The 23,204-nt window shown below is 40.7% G+C and overlaps 2 protein-coding genes across 3 annotated transcripts; both read left to right on the top strand.

Annotated features, from left to right (window-relative positions):
- The first annotated feature begins 563 nt into the window (after positions 1–563).
- esrra (estrogen-related receptor alpha) lies at positions 564–18,342 on the top strand. Of its 2 annotated transcripts, XM_078286507.1 has the most exons (8): positions 564–818; positions 2,677–2,799; positions 9,944–10,327; positions 11,337–11,453; positions 11,593–11,706; positions 12,322–12,489; positions 13,282–13,551; positions 14,519–18,342. In XM_078286507.1, the coding sequence occupies exons 3-8, from the start codon at positions 9,949–9,951 to the stop codon at positions 14,770–14,772; spliced, it is 1,302 nt and encodes a 433-aa protein (XP_078142633.1). In that variant the 5' UTR covers positions 564–818; positions 2,677–2,799; positions 9,944–9,948; the 3' UTR covers positions 14,773–18,342. The 2 variants fall into 2 exon arrangements, with proteins under 2 accessions (XP_078142633.1, XP_078142634.1); XM_078286508.1 differs by lacking the exons at positions 564–818; positions 2,677–2,799 and adding an exon at positions 5,237–5,371.
- An 815-nt stretch (positions 18,343–19,157) lies between these two features.
- On the top strand, positions 19,158–23,204 carry prdx5 (peroxiredoxin 5). The gene is made up of 6 exons (XM_071901076.2): positions 19,158–19,485; positions 20,860–20,994; positions 21,101–21,232; positions 22,382–22,420; positions 22,513–22,577; positions 22,802–23,204. Exons 1-6 carry the CDS (start codon positions 19,393–19,395, stop codon positions 22,905–22,907), a joined length of 570 nt encoding a protein of 189 aa, XP_071757177.1. The 5' UTR covers positions 19,158–19,392; the 3' UTR covers positions 22,908–23,204.

Raw genomic sequence — 23,204 nt, 5'->3', positions numbered from 1 at the left:
AAGAACATATCTAGATTTCCATCGAGTTGCACGACATAACTAATTTGTAAAGACAATTCCCCGAAACTCACATGGCTAGTTGGGCTCCTCCGCTACAGCAGCAGCGGGCCAGGATTGAATGCAGCACCAGGATTAGAGTGGACTAGGTCATATTTTTTTGCATTTGTTACAGGCCTTTAATGCTGATGACGCTAGTGGAAGCTGCGTGCGGACGTAACGGAGACACAGCAGACGCAATTGGGAAGAGGGAGGAGAGTAGACACGGGATAGAGGCTGACGTCACTGGGCTGCGTCAAGCCAGCCGCAGAAAGCGAGAACGAGACCGGAGGTGTCGCCTTCAAAATAAAAGCGTAGAATGTGTCACTTTTTAAAAAATAAAGGAATAAGTAAATACCGTGGTGTATATGATATTTTCATTTAGTGTAAAGTAATCGTCACATATGTTTTCATTGTCACTTTGGTACTTTGCACGACTCAAGAAAAGGTGCAACGTTATGTTCGTCACTAACGGTTTTACGTTGAAACGCTTGACCGGACGTTGTTTTTCTTCGGTCGGGCTTGACGCTGGTACGCAACTACAACCTCAGTTGTGGCAGCTAAAGACGGGAATTTATAACACCAGTGTACGGAACCGGACAGGCAAATAAGAGAGTGGTCGTCCGGCTGGTTACGGTTATTACACGGTACTGATGCCATGTTAGCAAACCTGCGAGGCTTTTACGGCGCAGTTCAACCGGTGCAGGCGGTGGATTTACCGGCCGCAGCGACTTGGCTGACTTGACTTAAAAGACAAGCCTGCGATGTTTTTGCATTTCCCAGTAAGTAGCCTCACACTGCCGAGACGGAACATAGCATGTTTATTAATCCCTTTTGTTGGAGAAACTGTCATCTGCCTAAACGATATAGCCTATAGTCTGTTTAATTTGCATGCACGATTCGCCTGGCAAAGCTAAGTTTGCGTGAGCACGTTATTGGGGGTGGGGGCAGCAGCGATAAATAACTAACGTTATCGCTGTAACAATTTGCCACTAAACCTACTGTCAAGCAGCATACATCTCATTCTTATAAACTGACCCTCGACTAATCCACACGGCAAGGTACAGTGCTGCAGCAATCTGTGCAATGGGCTATGCTCTAATCGCCAATAAAATCCCAGGGAATTTCCCAATAATCCGCAATAAAATGGGATATGTCGGCAATGTATGGAGTGAATGACGGATGCAGGTCATCCGGAGGAATCAGATGCAGGAATCAGGACTGTCCTCGTCTGGCTCTCTGTCCTCGGTCCTGGGCAAATTGCACCCACACTTCTCCAACTAGGCTATAACAACCCGGCTTTGCATTTGAACCCCCTGCGTTATTCTATTCTGTATCTATTCTCTATCTCAACACGGTGACCCGTGCAAGTCACCGACCCTACTGGACCAGGATTGGGATTTCTGATCTTAAAGACATAATCCACTTTTGCAATTAACCTTTCACCGGTCCGAGATCAGTAGGCAAGGTCACCCCTGACTGCTGTTCTCGCCGCCTCCACGGTGTGCCGCATGTAAAGCCCTCAAATGAGTTTAATGTACAGTATGTTGCACTATCAGTGACCTATCACACGCTGACTAACAGCTGCCTCCTTAATATCCGAGATAAGAAACCTTTAAAGCAATTCAAGAGAAACGAATTAGGTGTGCAGAGCCACGCCATGCTGGGAAGTTTGACGTTTCATTTGTGAGGAGAAAAAAAAAAAAAGTGTGTTCAGAGAAAACATGTAGCCCAAGCAATCAGTTGAGTTTATGCCAATTAATAGTTTGTTATACACTTTCCTTATAATGTTGCTGTAATTGTGAGTGAATGAAATCTTAAATGCATGGTCTCCAAATCCTTTAAATTGAACTTTTGCAAAATAAAGTTCAAAATAAAGGTTCTAATTGTCATGTTTTATGGTAATTTCCTAGAAACTATAGTGCTTCCATATGAATTTGTCTTTACATACTGCAGTCTTGCAGCTCAAGGTTAAACTTGCATGAAAAAAACATCTGAGCTCCTATTTTATTGCTTTATTTAATGTTGTCTTCTTTTTAAAATGTCCAAAGCTACTAGTCATATTTACATTTTATATGTCTAAATGTATGTTTCATTTTACCTTTTCTTTTTAACCAGTCTCTTTAATTATTTACAGAGAATTATTACCAAACCTAAAGCTACTGAGTAAGCAAGGAGAGTGCGAGAGACAAGGTGTTGGTTTTACTCTGTCTGTCCTTCAAGCATTCCTGTGACTGTGACCTTTGGAGTGTGTCACCGAACGTTAGGGGGAGGGGAGGAGAGAGGAGTGAGCAGAAATGTGTAAAGATACAGTGGGCTATGTATTTTAGGAAGGGAAAAGTCAGTGCTAAGGGCATGTAGGTACCATACTGCCACAGAGGAAATGAAGATATTGTCACTATAAAGGTTCTCTGCTGCACATTTGAACACTGGCACTGGTCAGCAGGACCTGATTCATTGTTTTATTGATGATAAGAGAATACTTCCAACTCGGACGTCATGGTAACCATCGTGAAACCTAATTGTACACTGTATAATTCTGTGTTTTTGAAAGTTAAAATCACAGATGGGAGGTTAAAATGGAAAATGACAACTAAATTCTGTGACTGCACTCAAAAAACTCTTTTGCCTCTTTTGCAGGTGTCCTGATAACTGGAGAGTTCACCCCATTTTCTCGGCCTATACTCCAAACCAATAGCACTTCAGTGAGCTGCCACCGGAAGAGACGGATAAATAGGCTCCGAACTGCAGTTTGGTAAACAGGTAATGAGTCTTTTCGGCTCTCTTTTATTACTGATGCAAACGTTATCTTACTATGCTATGCTTCAGTTAGGATCCAGTGTGTTATTTGTATAGTGTAGCGCAAAACCTCCCTTACAGGTAGGGCTGGGCAGTAATTCTATATTATCGTTTATCATCTTTCAGTGGAATCATATCGTGAATTTGGGATATCGTGGCACACAATTCTGGTGTCTAAATTGATGATAACAAGCAAATGTTATTAAAAAACTATGGCTACTACTACTACTAGGCTATTATTTGAAAATCACATGACACCTAACATTACCATTACATGTTCAATGGGATCAACATTAATTTGATTATTTAACATGTGATTTTGTGAGCCATATTGTGATATATATTAATATCGAAAAAAAAAATGATGATATTGGTGATATTGATTTCAGCCACATCGTCCAGACCTACTTACAGTCATCCTTGTTTTGACCATGCAGTTTGTTTTGAAGGCAGCTCCAGATATGAAGCCTACTATGCCTAACATTACACACTAAGACGGCTAACCTCCTACAGATGGCAACAGCAGTAACCTGTGACTGGAAAGCTGCTGGTTTGAATCCCCAGACCTTCTGGGAAAGCAGACAAATGTTGGCTTTTCCTCTCCATAAATAACCATATTTGATGTTGCCTTGAGCAAGGTAGATAAACCAGTGTGCAATGTAAGACTATGTTGTACTTGGAGGTGGCAAATTTAGTGCTGACTAATAGGACCTGACTAATAGACAAGAGGAAGGATGGAGACATGGAAGAGGAAAGATAAGCAAAAAGAATGGAGAATGATCTTGAAAATGTTGGCATGAATTATGAGAATTGTATAGGATCATTTGGGTGGGATGGGGGGAGTCTCTATTATTATCCAATACAGCTGAAAATCCCATCAAACGTATGTACATAAATCTTACTTATTTCTCATCCAAAATACTAAGGGGGTGAAGCTAAACCAAAATAATGTGTTGCTGTCGTTTTGAGCATTCTGCTGTAATTCTGAGGACAAAAGAGCTGCTTGTTTCATGAAAGCAGAGCCAGTGGCTCCAACACAGTTGCACCTTTGAGTGTATTATACTGACACTACTGAGTTGTTTTTTTTTTACTCGGTTTCACTGAAAAGGATGGGAGCCTGAAATAGCAGGCAGCGATTTCCCTATGAATGAAGGCAGTTATGATACAGTAGCAACAAAGGATTAATGATGGTGAAGAGTTTCATTCCAAAATGAGATATCCACCATTTGAAAACCTCCTCAAAATGATAGCTGGTATTAAAATCCATTATGGGTAACTGTTGAAGTTAGGAAACAGTTATGTGTTTGAGGATTTAATCATCTGCGGTTTTGATGTATTGACTGATGAAATTTAGGAAGCAAAAATTGATGTATAGTGTTTTGGAGTGAAACCCTTCAAGTAGTAAAGGGAGGGGAAGAGAAGATTGCACTGTGCTGAAATGGTAAAAAATGACTGGAGGGTATCTGAGAATTTCCAAAAACCTAAAGTGAGGAGAAAGGCGTCAGTCTGAAGGGCACATTGATGTTGTAACTTTGCCTGAAGATCACACTTTTGGGACATTGTTTTTTAATTTATGAGGAGGCCTTAGGGTGCTGCTTTTTATATTTTACGCAGGCCAATGTTGCAAAAAGGCTTTCTGCACTATTTTCATTTCAGCAGTATTAATATTATTTTAATGTCATTTCAATGTAATAGAACTGAACTCGTCCAACATAATGTAAAGCAAAATTTTCAGAAATCTGCTTCCAAATGCATGCAAAACTCATTATCACCTTTAATGAAATAACCACCAATCACCAGTCAAATGCTAGTAAATCTTGGCAGACAGCCACCCATCATTTGGATGCTCTTTTGTATTCTTTCTGGTAAAATAACTTGAGCCTTTGAGTTCATTACCATTATTTGCTGATAGTTAATTTCCTACCCTGGCCTACTGTCCGTTAGCTTGTATGAAGCTGCCAGTTTAGAGCTGAACAAATGTCTCCAAGGCCACACAACAGTTTTACAACCACCTTTTATTTTTTTTATTTTTTATGTTTTTATGTCCCCACACCCTCTCAGGATTTATCTTTTTGTGAATTTTACCCATGAGCTCTAGCGTGTGTGAGAGTTTGTGTAAATAAGTAAGGACATTTTAGCAGAATAGTTCAGTCGTCCTGTTGTCAGGTAGATAAGGGTGAAAAACTCTCCTTATTTCGGGTAATCCTGTCAAACGGCTTTACAGAGTGTTTGTTCTCCAGGCAGCTGTAAACACTAAGAGGTGTGTATGATGAAGTAGCTACTGTATATCCATCCTTTTTATTTAACTAGACCCATTTATCATTAGTGAGAAAGCCTCTTTGTAGCCCGGCCCAGCCATATGTATTAAGACCTCCCATCTCAACAGTCAACACGAGCTAGCAAGCGTTAGCTACTCTTTTGAGGCGTTTTAAACAAGTTGAGCCGGTAAATTACGTTTGGGGACAACATTTCTTTCAAACTTGTGCGATGTTATAACGGCGTGGGGAGACGAAAGTACAGTAGTCACCGTTGCCAGGTAAGCTGCAGTACAGCCTGGGCTGGAGGAAAAAAATAATAAGCCTCGGCCCCAGGAAGAGAGAGCTGGTCAGTCAGGATTAGAGTTAGCTAGCTAGCTAACGTTAGCTAACCTGCAGTGGTAGCTAATGCTAACGTTACCCCAGCATGTTGGTGGATCAGTTTAGAGTGCATTACTCACGTTAGGATATCCATAATCGGAAACTGTACGTATTTAGCTAACGTTATCTTGTAGTACATACTGTTAACTCAGCTTTATACAGTCGAATAAGTGACCAATGAGCTATCAAGTCCTTTTTCTATTTTCTACTAAAATTGACGTTTCTCCCTTTGCCAAGGCAGAGTTGTACATGGTATTGGGATGCTCTGCACTGCTCAAAGCCTGAGACAAACTGAATCCCATTGCTGGTATTCAGGACTCATGGACTAGTCCTCATGGTATTGTCTGATCCATTCATTGAACTTGTAAACGCAGTCCAAAGAGGCTGAATTTAAAAACTGTCGAGATTTGCTGTCACCCCTCTGGTTGCCTGCAAAACAGTGCTACCTTATAGACAAGTCCAAGAGGGGGCAAACTCCAGACACAGTGCATTACTGCCAACTACTGGATTTATCATTATCATTTATCAATTGCTTTATTTTCAAGAATCAAGACAAAAGGGGAAACATCCCATATCTTACTCTTATTTTCCAGACTAATTACATCACTCAGACCCTTGGTCCTGAGATTATTGTGTTACCTACCACAACAGTAGTTATAATAATAATATGCGATACTTTGTTTGTCTTGGGAGGCATATTTATTTTTTGCGTGCTCCCCCCCAGGGGAGGTCAGAGGTCAGGGCAGCTGCAGAACAGTTACCCTGGAGCTGGTAGGGATCCAGTGTCTGGCTCAGTAGCTTGAACACAGGATGTCCGAGAGAAAGATGGTCTCCCTAACCATTAGCACAACCTGCTGCCCCTAAATGTTATGTATATTTTCGTTTGCTTTGCTGTGTCTCCAATATCCAAAAAAATGCTCGAAACATATATGGCATCTTTGTTCTCTTTGATCTACTGATCTTTTATTTTCTTTGACACTTTGACATCCAGGAACTGATTCGGTTCTCCTCACAGCATCACATGATAGGCCTGATATTGAAATTGTACACCCTTGGTCGCTTTTAAAATTGTATTTTAATACGCATGCTCAGACTTAAAGTATTCATCCACACAACAGAGGCAAAAGTAGGCCACAGGTTAGTTAAAACAAGAGTGTTTGGTTATCAGTTGGTATTATTCTTACACAATGGAGAGCACCAAGAAGAGTCAGACTTTTTTAAGTAATGCACTCTTGATGCCCTTGTGAATAAATAGCTATCATGTAACAATTCTTCATAATCTGTAGAATGACTTAGACAGAGACAAGCAGAGTACTGAAAATTCATCATCTGGCCTTATTGCGCAGCCCCCCCCCCCAAAAAAAAATTTTTTTTTTTACAATTGATAGCCTATTTCAGCACAACTGTATATCATGACGTAAATACCCAAATAAGAGCCATTTTTACTGCAACACCTACTAGAACAGATCCTGGAATGGGCCCAGGAGCGAACCTGGGGCTTTAACCCAAAATAACCCCAACCACCTATATCTATAGGAAATCGTACTGCATGGAAATGTACTCACTGCGGGCGAGGCACTGGAACATTGGACCGACCATAAGCAATGCATTTCCAATATTGCAACACTACGTAAACATGCAGGTTGCAACTGGATTATCTATCCAACTGATTAGGGAAAAAAAATGCCGGGTCATTGCATTGGATTGCCAGTTTTATATGCAGGAGAAAATCACAAGTCACTTTCATGTGTCAACTGGGTTGAGGCCATTTGGGTTGCACTAGTCCCGATATGGGCCTCACATAGAGATCAATTAAGCTGGAACAAGAGTACATTAGTCTAAGTAATGGATTCTTCGGCTCCACATTAATGTAGTCAGTGATGAGTTGAAGTATTACGAAAAGAGACAGACATAGTGCAGACTAGAGTACATGCACACAGCCAGTTTCACCTTCTACCCCTCTTTTTCACCCATTCTGTGCAGGTTGCACCCTTATCTTCATTTGCTAAGCAGCCTCAGGAACACAGTCAGTGTTTGGCTGTCTCCTTACTGGGAGTCCTTATGGGGGTTTAATTACAGGAGTGGCGTGGCTGTGTTCTGGATTAATGACCCTAATCTGCGGAGTGCAGAGAAGGTTGAAGCTGGGATTGCGGTCACTTTCTCTTCTCTGCCCATAGTGTCCTTGCACTCACTCAAACACAAAAATTCACCCACTTGCATGCAAGAAACACACCTCCTTACATACATACACACACACACACACGCACACATTTTATATTAAGATATCTTTGTGCCAAAGAGATTAGGCTACTTTTAGACTAATTGTCTCATATATATAATGGCTGCATTGTCTGATTGGCATTAAGAATCCAGACATCAGTGTTTGGCATTTGGACAAATCTATTTGCAATTGAATCACAGCTAAAAAGCATTCAACAGTATTACTCATAGTGGTCTAACCATTCACATTACTCATGGCTGAGTTCACATTTGATGCAGCATAGTCATAACTCTATACACTTATTAAATTTAATCTTCTTCTTTCTTTTAATTTTCCTTTTTTACCCAAAGGAAGTTTTATTTCTTCCTTAGCATAACTTTGGGCAGCATTTTTGCATGTTGCAAGAGCATTTTTTTTACCAACTGAATAATAAAAAAACAAAAACTTGTCTCTATTACATTGTCTAAACTTAGAGCTATTGACTCACTAAGGATGTGAGTCACTATCATGCAGTCTGAAAAAGTGCTTTTAGATTAGACAATTAGATTTCAGTTCTTGAGAATTCAGTTTGCGTCTTTGTGGCAACCTCACCCTCAGAGAATCGCCTGTCTTCCATGTATTATTATGAAGAATATAGCTTTGATGCTTGTTGGATAGAATTCTGTCATTCTGAATAATATGGAGATTAGAAAGACAAATTCTAATGTTTTACTGGCAAGTATAAATGATAAACATTTATTGCAGTGATTGGCAACTGGCAACCTGCAGACTGCATCTGACCGCTGCACCCCTTAAATTTTGCCCCAATGTCATTTTTTTCTCATTTATTAAGTTATAGGTGCCAACACAGAATGATATTAACCGCAATTTGGAGACTCGTGAGCCTCCAGTGTGCTTGTATTTGTTATAATACACCTATCTTTTATTACATTTCGTACACAAGAAGATATATTTATGTATTTATGTCAGGTTTTTTTTTTGTCTCTGTGTTTATCCACTGTAGGAGAGAGAGCCACTCTGTACTGATTGTGATCACTGAGAGGCAATTATGAATTACAAGTACCTAGGCGTTAGCAGGCAAGCAAGATGTTGCAGCACTCTGGCTGCCGTATTTGAACATAAGTTATGCGTCTGTTTGGAGAGCACAGTGGTCACTCTGTCTGATCATAGTGACCTTCATCCAGTCACCTTGCCTACTTTGACCTCTAGAAATGTCACAGACAAAGAATTCACACTGGGGGGACATTTGGAGGACGTGATGTTTCAGATCAGGTGTAAGAACGACATATTTGGTTCTTCTATTGTTAGGTGGCTCTTATTCTGCTATTTTAGGCTCATTAGACAGTATAAGAAGTGTGTGTGTATGTATGTATGTTTACGCCAACACCACCAGTATTAAAGCTACCCATCTTTGGCATTGTGAGATTGAGACATTGAGATTTTCACTGCACTGTTTCACTAATTCTGAGTGAGTTTTCAGATTCAGGAATTACTTGACCAGAACAATTTCACTAAGAAGAGACTACAGCTGTAAATTTTTGGCAGACAGTCTGACTCAAACCCTGCTTCATTTGCAGTGCGCTTGCTGTGCTCATTCAGAGTGCAAAGATCTGTTGGGTTTTGTACTCACAGCCTTCACACTGACTCAGTCCTCTAGGTAGTTTTTGCTTTATGCTTATTGTAAAATAATGATGCACAACCCAGTAGTAATTTATAATATTTTAAATCACTACATGATTCAGGCTAACTTTGCAAAGGCGTCATCTTGTTCACAGCGTGTCCTGAACCGAGGGGTTGATGCCACATTGTTCTTTGTTTTTTTTTTAATGTGTACAGTCGATTATTGTATAGGCAGGCATAGATTTTTGTGTGTCCTGCCCTTATTCTTTGTGCCTTTGGTCATTTTTCTAGATTATAAAAAAAGATAACATGATAAATAATTGATGGCTGTTAGGATTTTTTGGCATAGTAGGCAGGAATGCAATATTTTTAGGAAATCATCTAGGGGAATTCTAATTTCAAAGTGCTTTGCAGTTTGTTTTATAAGGTGCATAGTACCAGAAACCAGTCTTGGCCAGATCAGATTTTGTGGGTGGAGTCTTGTGATCTGGTACCATATTACTGGATTTAAAAGACAGTAGAGATGTGAAGTGTAAGGGTAGCTTCAAATAACAAAAACGGATCGCATTCCTCAAACACTTTTTTACATTGATCTCTCTTTGTCGTTTTTCTTCCTTTCCTTTCCCTCTAGACGTCATGTCTTCCAGGGAGCGTCGGTCAGATCTCTACATAAAGGCAGAACCAAGCAGTCCAGAAGGAGGCGGGGGAGGTCGGACCAGCCCGGGCGGGGCGTCCTCAGACTCGTCCCAAAGTGGCGGCGGTGGGACCAGAGGAGACGGTGCCAGGCGTTACTCCCCACCGCTCTACACGCCCGCTCTGCGCTGCCACTTCAAGGAGGAGGGTGGCGATGGGGCAGAGGAGGGCTCTACCGGCAGCGGAGGAGGGCGGTGCAAGTACGCCCTGAGTACACTACCCAAGAGGCTGTGCTTGGTGTGCGGGGACGTGGCTTCAGGCTACCACTACGGTGTGGCGTCATGCGAGGCCTGCAAAGCCTTCTTCAAGAGAACCATCCAAGGTGTGTGCCGGGTCGAAGCTGAGTGTTTGTATAGTGGCACAATGAATGCATTCCTCTGACAACTTATGTAATGGAAAAAGCTGACTTGTTTGATGTTTGGAGTGTATATTTATTGTGTTTAATGCTCCTTCATCAGTGGGGCTGGCTGCATGACTCTGACCACCTTTCTTCACCTGTCAGAGCCTTTTCATCTTTTAAAACACACAAATTCCCATGGAGGAAGGACTCTTTCATTGCTTTTGAAAAACATAATCACAAATTATCATTAAGAAAATTTGGCAGCTGGATCGTGGTGTCATTATAATCACAGCTGCTTGTTCCACAATAAGGATCCTTTTCAAAAACTGTAACTTTATCTTTTTAAAAATCAATGAAAGATAGATATAAGTATGTCAAATCTACATTTTTACTTTGGTCATTTTTTTCATATCCTATATCCGCTCAAATGTATGCACATAGAAAATGTGGTATGTCAGCTAAATTTACCATCTCTAAAATACTACTATTATCACATTTGCTCAGAAATATGGAGTGTGTGAACAGGGTTGATGAACTTGTTAGGCCTGTTATAGAAGAACTAAGGATGTTCCTACTGCAGGAATGACAAAGGACCCACATACTAATGATGTTATTCTTTAACATGCCTCATTACAAACAATTTAACCACAACCAACCCCATATGATACCATATATAATGGTACGTTAAACAAAAAACACGAGATCCCACTCTGTAATTATGTATGCATGTTGGTTTGTATAGTCCTCTATCTGTATGTTAAAGAAGCTCAGGTGGATAGGCCAAAAACTGAGAGAAACTGCAACTTGGCATCTAATTTTCAGCTGGAGGTTTGTGATTTCCACTGTGAGTAAATTGTGTGTTTAAAAGATCAGAAAGAGGATGGTCAAGAAAATTGAAGGGGGTTGGGATTCATATTGAATGCCCACCCAAATTTGTATTCTTTCTTCATCTTCTTAACTCTAAACTGACATTTTGTGTAATCCCCAAAAGGTAACATTGAATACAGCTGTCCGGCATCAAATGAGTGTGAGATCACCAAAAGGCGCAGAAAGGCTTGCCAGGCATGCCGCTTCACCAAGTGCCTCAAAGTAGGCATGCTGAAAGAGGGTGAGTGGTGATGATAGTGTGCAAATTTAGTTACTTCAACAAAACCAGCAACTGTTTTAGTCAGGCTTTGATATCATATTTAAATTTTAGACATTTATGCTGTGTTTCTTTCTTCTTTCTTCCGTGTTTTATGATGTAGGAGTTCGTCTTGACCGGGTCAGAGGAGGAAGACAGAAGTACAAAAGGCGTCCAGAAGTGGAGAATGCAACGTACCAGAGTGCCCCTCTACCCCTGAGAAAGGAGGGTGAAAAAGGTGTTTTTTAGGTTCTTATTAGATTTGTATTCTACGACAGGCAACATAGTGCAACAATCTTGTTCAATTTTTATTCTACAACAGGCGACATTGTAACAGTATAAGAGAACATGTTTTTGGTTTAGGTTTACTTGACTTGATCAGTTGTCACACTGCTAACTATCAGCCAAAGCTAAATTATGTTCTGCAAGTTGCTCCATTTGTAGTTGTACCATTTATAGTAGTACCTCACAGTGCTAATTTGAATTTACATGATTCATGATTCATTTTACTCCAGCTTAGGATTTGAGTAAGTTTAAAACAAAAACTGTGAACCATGTAGAAACAAGAATACACTGTGTCTGTTTATGTGTGTGTGTTAGATAGATTGGTAAAGCAGTTGCAGCAGAGCGGTCTCAAGCCTATAATTGAAATAGGAATATAGATACTTGCTATGTGAATACAGTAGTTCCAGTTACATACAGACCTGCATGTTGTATAATGAAAACCTTTAATCTATGCATTTAGATAATGACAGTGTTGATATTTTGTGCATTACCACATCTGTGAATGTATATTACAATTTTTTATCTGTGCATCACTTTAACACATCATTTTCTGTGTGTTTTGTGACAGGTTCCTCCAACATCATTGTGTCCCACCTACTAGTGGCAGAGCCAGAAAAGTTGTTTGCCATGCCCGACCCCCTGCAGCCTGATACAGCCCAGCGCACGCTCACCACCCTCTGTGACCTTGCTGACCGCGAGCTGGTCGTCATCATCGGTTGGGCCAAACACATTCCTGGTAAGGGATGCAGGAAGGGTAAAATAGGGGAGCTGAGATAGCGACAGCAGGGTAGCGGCGGTAGAGAGATGCAGTGATCTGATCTCACTGACTGGGAGGAAACTCACCGTGTCATGTTTCACATGGGCCGTGACTTCAGGGTCTATTTTCAGAGAATTAGAATACTGACCATTATAAAATGGCCTGGGTGAACTTGATTCTGATGGCTGAAAGGTGTAATTGATAGAGGTAAGATAAACTCATTTGAGCATTGGATTAGCTCTCAGTTCTTCAGTTAAATACCAAGTTGGAGTATTTTAACCTGGTATTGGGCCCATTCTGAGTAGACGGCTTTCAGGTGATGTAACACACACTCTGGTGGCCATATTGGAGGTCCACTCCTCTTGGGCAACAATGGCTGTGAACAGCTGATTGCATTTCTAAATGCACGACTATTGTCGTCTCAACAGAACTGAAAAGACGTGGTTAATGTCCGTGCTGCATTTGACTGGGAACTGATCATTTCACCACTGATAAATCTGATTAATTTTGTGCTTACATGATATCAGCTGGTTAGTTAGCAAATCATAGCATCTGATCAGCTAGCCATCACTCTAGTTGTGCTGACAAACCAAGTTCAACCTGTTAACAGCTAGTGGGTGGTTAGCTGTTGTACAAGCTTCAGATGGGCCACTAGCTACCTACATAGCTCACTAGTTGGTCACTGTAAAGACACCGGACCACCGCTCGCTAGATTGTAACCATCCAGATCTCTTACATCAGTTGATTGAAACATATACTGTTCCCCCGCAGGCTTCCTGTCGCTGTCCCTAGCAGACCAGATGTCTGTGCTGCAGTCCGTGTGGCTGGAGGTGCTGGTGCTGGGTGTAGCGTACCGCTCCCTCGGCTGTGAGGACGAGGTGGTGTTCGCAGAGGATTTTGTTCTGGATGAGGAGATGTCACGTGTCGCAGGACTGACGGAGCTAAATGCAGCCATTAGTCAACTTGCTCGCCGTTTCCGTGCCCTAAACGTGGACCGAGAGGAATTTGTCATGCTAAAAGCCATCGCACTCACCAACTCAGGTAATTTTGGTGTACATCACCAGTGTAGTTGAGCATTTATACAGGGCATATACCATATACTCAGTAGTAATCTTGTGTATACCCAGCTGGAAAACAGAACAGAATTATTATTTTCATGTATGTAAATTGTAGTTTTTCACATCACTAACCATGATTAAACCAACCTGAGACCTAAAAGTGAACCTTAGTGGTGGTATTGATCACAAAACTAAATGGAATATACACAACACAAAACATGGCTCTCTGCCCCCATCATAGTGACACACACTGAGAATTACTATTTGGGCTCTAGACCTTTTTGTGATTAGTACAAACGAGTTGTTGTATCAGCAACTACAACTGTGGGACTGTATACCTCTTGCCATATGGAATGAGCTAGTAAATCAAGGATGTTAGTCGTCATCTAATTGGTAAATTTGGCGTGGGTGGCAGCAAAGAGAATGGATCGGGAGGAGGGGGGGCAGACAACATCTGTTCAGTTTTTAGTTGGAAGTGCTGCACTACTTAGTGTCTACTGCACACCCACTAGATGTGATTATGCGCATGTCAGCCTGACAACATGAAGATCTTCTAGGTCCAGCGTCTTTTAATGGACTATATGGTTTTGTTTCAGGTTTGAGGTGAAGACTAGTGAAAAAAACAAAACAAGAAACAAAAAAAATCAGTTTAATTTCTGAAGATCTTTTGGTCTTCGGCAGGCAGGTCTACTATGGCAGAGACATATAGAACAGAGATGAATATAGATGAACAGAGGAGTGTCATGAGGTCCACTCAAGATTACTGTCAACAACAGATCATCCACCATGGCTTGCTTGCACTACAGATTCACTATTTGTTTTGTAAATAAAGGCTGCCATTAGTTTGCACCTGTGTTAAATGACCTAGTCAGACAGGCTTTTACTCTTTTCCTGTGGCAAATACTGGGTAAATAGCAGCACCCTAACACACAGCCTCACCTTTCTTCCAGACTCTGTTTACATCGAGGACATGGAGGCTGTGCAGAAGCTACGGGACCTCCTCCACCAGGCGCTGTTGGAGCTGGAGTGCCAGCGGCGCCCCGAGGACCCCCAGCGGGCAGGACGCCTCCTCCTTACGTTGCCTCTCCTCCGACAGACTGCCGGTCGTGCTCTCACCACCTTCTACAGCATCAAGACCCGCGGTGGCGTACCCATGCACAAACTCTTCCTGGAGATGCTGGAGGCCATGATGGATTCCCCCTAGAGGGAGAAGCAGCGAGAGCAAAGAGGACGCAGGGAAAGACTTAACACAGATCTTAGTCTACAAGAGTGAATGAGTTAGTGTGAATGGAAAGATTTTATTAGGGAATTAATAACGAGGAGGATAATCCCTTTTCTATTGAGGCTACGTGAAGAAAGGATAAGAATATGAGGAAAGAAAAACCTCATGTATTCATGTCCCCAAGCGGGAGTCAGTTATTTAAGTCGTAACTGCCAAACTTCAGTGAAAGGCTCCGAGATCCACATCAAGCCAAATGTGGAAAAAAACCTGAAGTGAAAACATTGAACGTGAATGCCAGAATACCATTCAGTTTCTACCATCCTTCTGGTGTGTTCCATCACAGCATTTATCTGCAGTTGCATAACCACTGAAGAACGACGTTGAGGTACCCAAGACCAGACTGCAACCTTGGCTTTTGAACTTTTTGCAAATAATGCAATATCTACTCACAAAAGCCATAATGAAATATCCGGCAAATGGCCATTGACAAAGGGTCCAGTATAGGGTCAGATTGACACGCACCGAGGAGTGCTTGTATTTACTATAGTTTAGTGTGCCTTTTATAGGCAAATTCATAGGAATTACTTGCAATATGTTAAAGCAATACAATGACTCGATTGTCAGTCTGTCACATTTAAAATGTGGATAAAATGGTGAGGCAAGCAGTTGTGTGTACATCAGTGGTTCTCAACTCCGGCCCTCAAGACCCAGAGTGTGGTTGGTTTTCATTCTAGCTGTCTAATAGAGACTGATTTAGGCCCGGGACGCCAGGTGAATGCAATTAACTACCTGGTAGGATAGAAAACCATCAGCACTCTGGGTCCCGAGGGCCGGAGTTGGGAACCACTGGTGCACACAGTAGGTGATGTGGAGAATGCTTTATAAAAGGCTGTGCAATTGATCTTTAGTCCAAGAAAAGCGAATATAAAGATTGTGTACTCAGAAAATGCTCTACTTGGAAGTTAATATATTCAATGTTGTATGTAAATCCTATAGACACACAACAAACTGGCTTCCATACAGGCATGCATGCATGTGTGTGCGTGCGTGTGCAATCAAAAACCAATGAGATACACCGAGATCAGGGAAAAACACAACTCTTTGACATTAAAGCTAGTGTGGCTACAGCAGTGGTTACAAGAGAAGAGGAACGCAAATGCCTGATTTGCTTTTTTATATTATCCTCCTTCACCAGATCTAACCAACATTTTTGACTCTAACAGAATGTGATGTTCAAAAATGATGGTGTCATTCGTGACCTATTTGATTTGTGGGCTATAACGTGTAACACTAACTCATACGATTGATAGTTGTGTCATAAGATTTCGCTGCGTTTTTTTGCAGTAGGTGAAGAGCGTTGCATAAAGGATCTTAATTGTTTTCAATATGAGATCCCTCTGTTATGTACATCTGTTGAAAGTTATTAGTGCCCATAATGGGCTCAGGGCAACGAGAAATGCAACATATTATCCTCATTTTGGAAGTTACAACCTTGTGTAAGACCATTCTGAAAGTCCTTCTCATTGTTTGGCTGGTTTGTATACTTATAATGTAAATGATTATTTCAATATAATAAGCTTCACATGCCATGCACAACTATCTGATGTCAGAATCGGATCCCTAAAAGTAATATTTTAACATTTTGCAAGTTGAAGTGGCAAAAGGGCCATTAATCTTGCAGCCATGTAGAATTCCAGTTAAATAATCTGCAGAAACATGCAATTTATAACAAACATATTAAAGCCAGCAAAATGTGACAGAAATTCCCAGATACAATTCTATTTGTGCAGCTAACAATTTATTGAAATTTGTAAAAACTTGAAACTCTTGCTTTTTCATACATTTTACTTTCTAGGATTTCAAGCTACCTTATTTAGATTGTGACACTTAGCTGTGGGTTTGGAATTGGAATAAAGCAATCCGTTGAGAATATTATGAATGCTATTTGTTTTTAAAAACGTAATAAGTTGTGTATTTTCTGAAATTGATTGTCATTTTAGGGATCAATTTACTTGGCTATATAGATGGTGTGCATGGTGAGGCTACAGAGGGATACCTCAAGAGGCAGAGTTGGCCGGTTAGCCAGATAACTGTGGAGACAAAATATGTAATTTTTGATGTTTTGAATAATTTGTCAAGTTAAACTTGGATATTGGATCTTATCGATGTGCAGTTGTATCAACTGAATACCACCTGAGAACTTTTTTTTGGTTTTTCCTAACTTTTCGAGGTATCTGGCTGATTAATTGTGCTTCTTGAAATACCCCCCAGTACTCGGTACAAGGTGGCACACACTGATAAGCTGAAGGGCAAGCTGACATTTTATATGGTTTCACAGCATTATTGGTGCACCCCAAAAGCACTGGAGGCGTTGTGGAGGCAATTCACAGCATTTCAAATTTCCAAAACAGTTTCAACTTTTAACACACAGCTCTTTGGCCAGATTCTCTTTTAATAGTATTAGCGGCAATTGTTAAGTCGGCTGTTCAGCAGCTAGCACTCTGGAGAAATGACTGCTATCTTCAGCTCAAGTTGACGTTCTTGTTCACCTGTGTTCTAATGTGTTTGGTTTGGTTTTCACCTATCCTGTTCAACTCTTCATGGGTCCCGAAAGTGTGAAATAATACAAGATTTCATAGGTTACAGCTTCCCGTCTTGTAAAAATGTTTTGATTTTTTTTTTTTCCTTTGTTTCTGATTTGTTGTTTACTAACTTTTATTTCTCAATTAACAATTAGAGTTCTGGAAAAATATGTACACAGACATAGATGCTGGGCCCAGTTAAAGAGTTGTTTAAAAAAAAGTTTGTCTCCATAATAACTTGGTAATTTACACAAAGCTAGATTTTTCATAAACATACCAATATGTTGTAGGTACGGTGGGGTGAGTGGCTGGGTCATTTGCAGTGTCACTGTTTAAATTATACAGTCATTTGTAGTTTCTATTAAGTATGTGCGCATTAATATAAATGAGCAATACAAGAAATTACCAAACCTCTCTCACATTTCCTTGTATAGCCACAGTGTAAATTTAACATTGCCAGTTATAATGAAGAATAGCTGTACTAAATGTTATATTATTTAGAAGTTAAAATCAATGTTTGTATTTTGAAAGACTATTTAAATGATTAAATTCTATTTTTTACTCAATTTACTGTTGTTTATTGACACTTGCTTTATTTTTGTGTGTGATAATGGCTGTGAATTTCTGTGTATAGGCTACTTTTTTTCATTTAGATAAAACAGTTTAATGTCCATGTCTAAACATGTCCACATAAAAATCACTGTGAAAAAAGTGAAATCTTCCACTCTGAAGCAACAGGTAGTGGATTATTGTAGGTGCTTTGTGCTGTGTAATAAATGGACACACCACCACCACATATCATTGGTCTCATTATGTCTCCGTGTGTGTGTGTGTGTGTGTGTATGTGTATGTGTGTGAGAGAGTGTGTCTTGGAGGGGGATAGATAGACGCCTCCTCATCGTCAAACTTCAAAACGTGGTGGGTCTTGGCTTACAAATTTCCTTAATAAATGTGGAAAGTTTGATATCTAGGTACATCTCCTTAATATCTTTTCATTTTCATTTTATCTTTTACATAAAAAAAATACATTTAGTGATTACTATTTTGACCATCCAATGCCCATGACAACAAACAACTAAATCACTGATGAAGCTAATACAAATAGTTTGTTAGGATTATGTTAGTATTACAAATATGTGGTGTGGATGGGTTGGGAGTGGTGGATGGGTGTGTACCCCACTGTTTTTATTGGCTTTTTAATTGTATTTATTTTATTTTTTTATTTATTTTTGCTTATCCTTCCCCTTCTCTGACTATATCTCTAATTGACAATTTGTCAAGCAGATGGACATAAAAATGTGTTCCAATTTGCAGCCCTCACAGTCAAAGAGGGTTTAAATTTGAGGCTTTATTATAGCGCCCCTCAGTGGCTAAATGATGTCATTGCTTTTGTCCGGTTGGGTGTCCAGAGTGTCTGTGTGCAAAAACTGACAATGAGTTTATGCTTGAGCTGTAATTGGATTAAATACAGAATTACAGCCAACAACAACAACAATAATAATATAAACTTACATTTTTCTCCGATTACGTATATCATAATGAAATCCCTGTAATTGCACGACCTCACGCTCAAATAAAAATATTCAAATATTGCAGAAACTTTATATCGTCCAAGACAAATTTCTCTCTCGGGGCAATACAGTTTATCTTATGATATCCTATCTTACCAAACTGTCAGGTCTCTATGTTATATTTTAGTGTGAACGTTTTAAAACAATATCGGTCATTCTAGGAAATACTGCAGCGGACACAGGTTAGCAGATGGCGCAATGAATAAAGCTTTAGTAACGTTAGGCCCAAATCTGGAAGCTAAATCCTAACCGGACACTAAACTCAATGTGGGACACTAGTTAGTTAGTGAGAGAGGCAACTACTTGGTGTGTGTCGGACCAAACTCGATGTGGGACACTTCTAGTCGGTGAGAGCAGATTCGGTGTGTGTCGTCGGGTCTCGGTCGGTCGCTGTCTCTCACGAAAGGGCGAAAGGGGGCACATGTAACAAACTCACGTAAGATATTATTATGCTTTCCATCACAGCGACTCTCAAAAACACCCGTGTCATCCAGTGCGTGAGGCTGCTACACACCACTCCTGTCGCAAACATGCCCATTACGGTAAGACCTGCGTGCCTCTATATGTATTGCAACAATGCTTACATGGTTTAAAGGGCTTTTAAGGCTCTTGACGTTGTCTGTGAATTAAATAACATCCGTTTTTTTACGGTGGTAGCCAACTATTATCACGATGCCATGGACCCCGTCGCCATGACATCCGCTGGCTAACGTTGAATTTGTTTGTTTTTATTACAGCCGTTGTACCGGCTAGACACGCAGTTCAGTCTATTTTAGATTTATGGCAAATTGTCAAAATGAGGTACTGAGTGTACTGGCTGTCGACTGGCTGGCCCATATCAGTAACTAGTTGCAAATAATCTTAGTACTTTAGAGGCCTGTAATAAAATGGCATCATACTGCCTCCCTGTAACGTTATATAACGTTGATATAGTCAAAACGCACATCCATAAGCATGCTTAGCTTTACGAGTCGCCGTCTACAATTACAATTCTTACAATTTTGTATTAAAAAATAATCTTCTATGACGTGACACTGCTTAGTGTGACGGTTAGTCTTTGTTTATTAGCGCGAGTTGGCACCGTTTTTACGCAGTCAAAGTGACTCAGTGTGTCACTTGCAAACACCTGACAGGATCCCAGCGTCCCAACACACCGTACACCTTGTCGGAGAAACTCGGGTCAGTGTCAGTTTCAAATTTAGATAAGCGATTCAGCCATTTTAAATACAGAGGGCCGTCCTCCTGCTTCTATCTGCATGGTTCACAGCGCCCTCCAGTGATCAGTAGCCCAAGCGTACACATTATTATTATTTCCCACTTTCTGTTTGTCTGTGTGTGTTCCCATTATCATACGAAGTTCAACCAGATATTGTGAATATAAACATATTTCTCTCTTTGCAAACCAGAGAATCAGTAGGCTCGGATCTAATACGTGATGTCATCAATTAATTGGAGACTGATTCGTTTTGATTAAAGTTGAATGATACCTAAGAGGAAATTGGGTAAATGTAAAATTATAAAATGTTTGTTTTGTATATTTTAAACCTTCTCTCAAGCCTCTGTTATTCTGTTGTGTCCACAATCACATATTGCTTGGTGGGGTTGCTGTTGTGCACATGCAGAATTAGCCAGCATTTGGCTTTTAACTGTTAACAGCAAGCCTTAAAGGTAGCCCAAAGCAGAAAACATTATCTTTTGAAAATAATATTTGCACCGGCCAGCCTATATGTAGACAGATGCCCTGTGAGTATCCTGACACCTTCCATGTAAGAATTAAACAATGAGAAGGTTTGCTGCTTTCATAGATCAGCAGGGACAGACAGAAATCATGCATCGCTGTGATTCCCTGTGGACACTTTTTTGTTTTTGTATTTTCTATTATAGCTCTATATTGTTCTCATTCCAATGCACATCAGGTTGGTGAAAGTCTCCCAGCGGTGGAGGTCCAGGAGGGGGAGCCAGGGAATAAGGTGGCTATGGATGAGCTGTTCAAGGGGAAAAAAGGAGTCCTCTTTGCTGTACCAGGGGCTTTTACCCCTGGCTGCTCCAAGGTAGGTCCACACTAACTTTAATTAATGAATCAGTTCAATCTCTCTGCTCGCCATGTCATGTGCACATGACTCTATGCACCTTTTGACCCCACATTTGTGTTTTCAGACTCATCTCCCAGGTTTTGTGCAGCAGGCTGAGATCTTGAGGAGTAAAGGTATGCAGGAGGTTGCCTGCATTTCTGTCAATGATGCATTTGTCATGGCTGCCTGGGGAAAGGAGCATGGAGCAGATGGCAAGGTATCGAATGTAGTTTACATATGATGAGTTGTTTCTGTGACTATCAGCATCACTTGTGCAAAGTCAGATTATGAGTTTGCCTAAACAAATGGCCAGTGGCCATAGGGCACACACATAATTCAGATTCTTAGGATAAAACACACTTAACACACATCTTAGATGTTCAAGTGCTGCAGGGTAGCCCCGTCTGAGAATTTGTAAGCATCAATATATCCTTTGACAAACGGGCGATATAATAGAACTGAGATTATCCTGCTGACTCCTGAAATGTCACTGATGCCACACCTTTAATATAACACTTCCACCTCACTTCAATGTAAACTCTACTCTTATTGGCTGTTGGCCGTCTCCGCTCTTAGAATGAATCTGTGATCCCCAAAGACTACAGGACATTTGTTCACGGCCCTGCAGATGTTGGGTTATACATTTCAAACATGTTTGAGATTTATCAGGGCAGCTCAGATCAATCTGCAAGTCAGTGGGTGTGGATAAGACTGAATCTGTAAACCCTTCACACTGCCAGATAATTTTGTCTGGCCATCAGTTTTGCCCAAGCCTCCAATCGGGATTTCCTCCCTGATTGTCAGGATAGACAAATCTGGTGGAAATTATATAATCCTGTAGTGTGTCTCCAGCCTTAGTGGTAGGCACATAGAAAAAAGGGGTTTAGGGGTCCATGGACCCCCGTTTTTGATTGTATTATTAATCTGCCTATCATCCTATCTATCTAATCTGCCTATCCTATCTATCTATTGAACTCCCTTAGTGATTCGTTCTGATATGAAAATCTGGCACACCCCAGCCTGCAATAGAGGAGCCACAGTTTCTCCTCTGCTCTTGTTGTCTTTGTCGCTGCCTACATAGCCATGGCGACCCTGCCCAGTACTTCACTGCCAACAAAGGAGAATAATCAGTAGATTAACTCAGGATGTTGGTTTCTGTGCGACATAGAGTCTCTAAGTAGCCTTGCTTAACAGTTGAGAGACTGCGGTGACACAGCAAAAACCAGATCAACAGGTTGAAAAGAGACGGTTGTTTTCATCAAACACTTGAGGAAGCCTGGACTCTTTTGGGCTCCAAGAGAATTTCCACAATCACATTTCACTAATCATTCGAGAGTATTGAGCTTACTGCCTCTTTCTTTTGCAGGTTCGAATGCTGGCTGATCCTACAGGAGCATTTGCAAAGGTAAACCAGAATCATCTGACTTATTCACGTTCCCTTTTTTTAATGTGTTGTGGCTGTGTGTGCACATCCTTCTCCTTTTCTCTGCTTCTTAGGCGGTTGACCTGTTGCTTGACAGTGATCAGATTGTGCAGGTACTTGGGAACATGCGATCCAAGAGGTAAAGAAATCTTCTGCCTCTTTAAATTTTGCATCCGTTTATGTTTTATTCTTTCTGTAAAGCACTTAGTAAATTAGATTTAGTATAGTGCTCCGCAAATAAATATTATTGTTTTTAATATTATTATTTAAAGTAGTTGCAGGCTGGATCAATTCAGTTTCTGGCTTTTAACTACTTCTAAGTGCATGGCTATAAATCAATGTGTAATTCATCCTGTATTTCAGATATTCCATGTTGGTGGAGGATGGAGTTGTGAAGAAGATCAACGTGGAGCCTGACGGTACCGGCCTGACCTGCAGCCTGGCCTCCAACATCCTGTCTGAGCTTTAGGCTTACTCAGAGCTTACTGACCCCTCACTTGCAAACCTTGAGTTACTGTTACTTCTACTTCTCTTGCACTATCAACCCCCACCACTGCCCCCTAAAGCTTCCTCTTCATCCCAAAGATGGGTGCAAATGTCAGATGGATGCTAATGTCAGATGGATGCTAATGTCAAAACAGAAAACGAACAAAAAGGTAGTTAATGCGCACAATTGTGACATGAATGGCACTCCAGCTGACTGTATGTCCTCTTCTGTATACTGTCAGGTGTAAGTAAATAAAATTCACCCTGTAAGCAATAATCA

This window comes from Centroberyx gerrardi, chromosome 11 (assembly GCF_048128805.1).
Source record: "Centroberyx gerrardi isolate f3 chromosome 11, fCenGer3.hap1.cur.20231027, whole genome shotgun sequence".
Lineage (NCBI taxonomy): Eukaryota > Metazoa > Chordata > Actinopteri > Beryciformes > Berycidae > Centroberyx > Centroberyx gerrardi.
The sequence above is the reverse complement of the archived record's forward strand: the minus strand, read 5'-3'. Positions and strand labels throughout refer to the sequence as shown.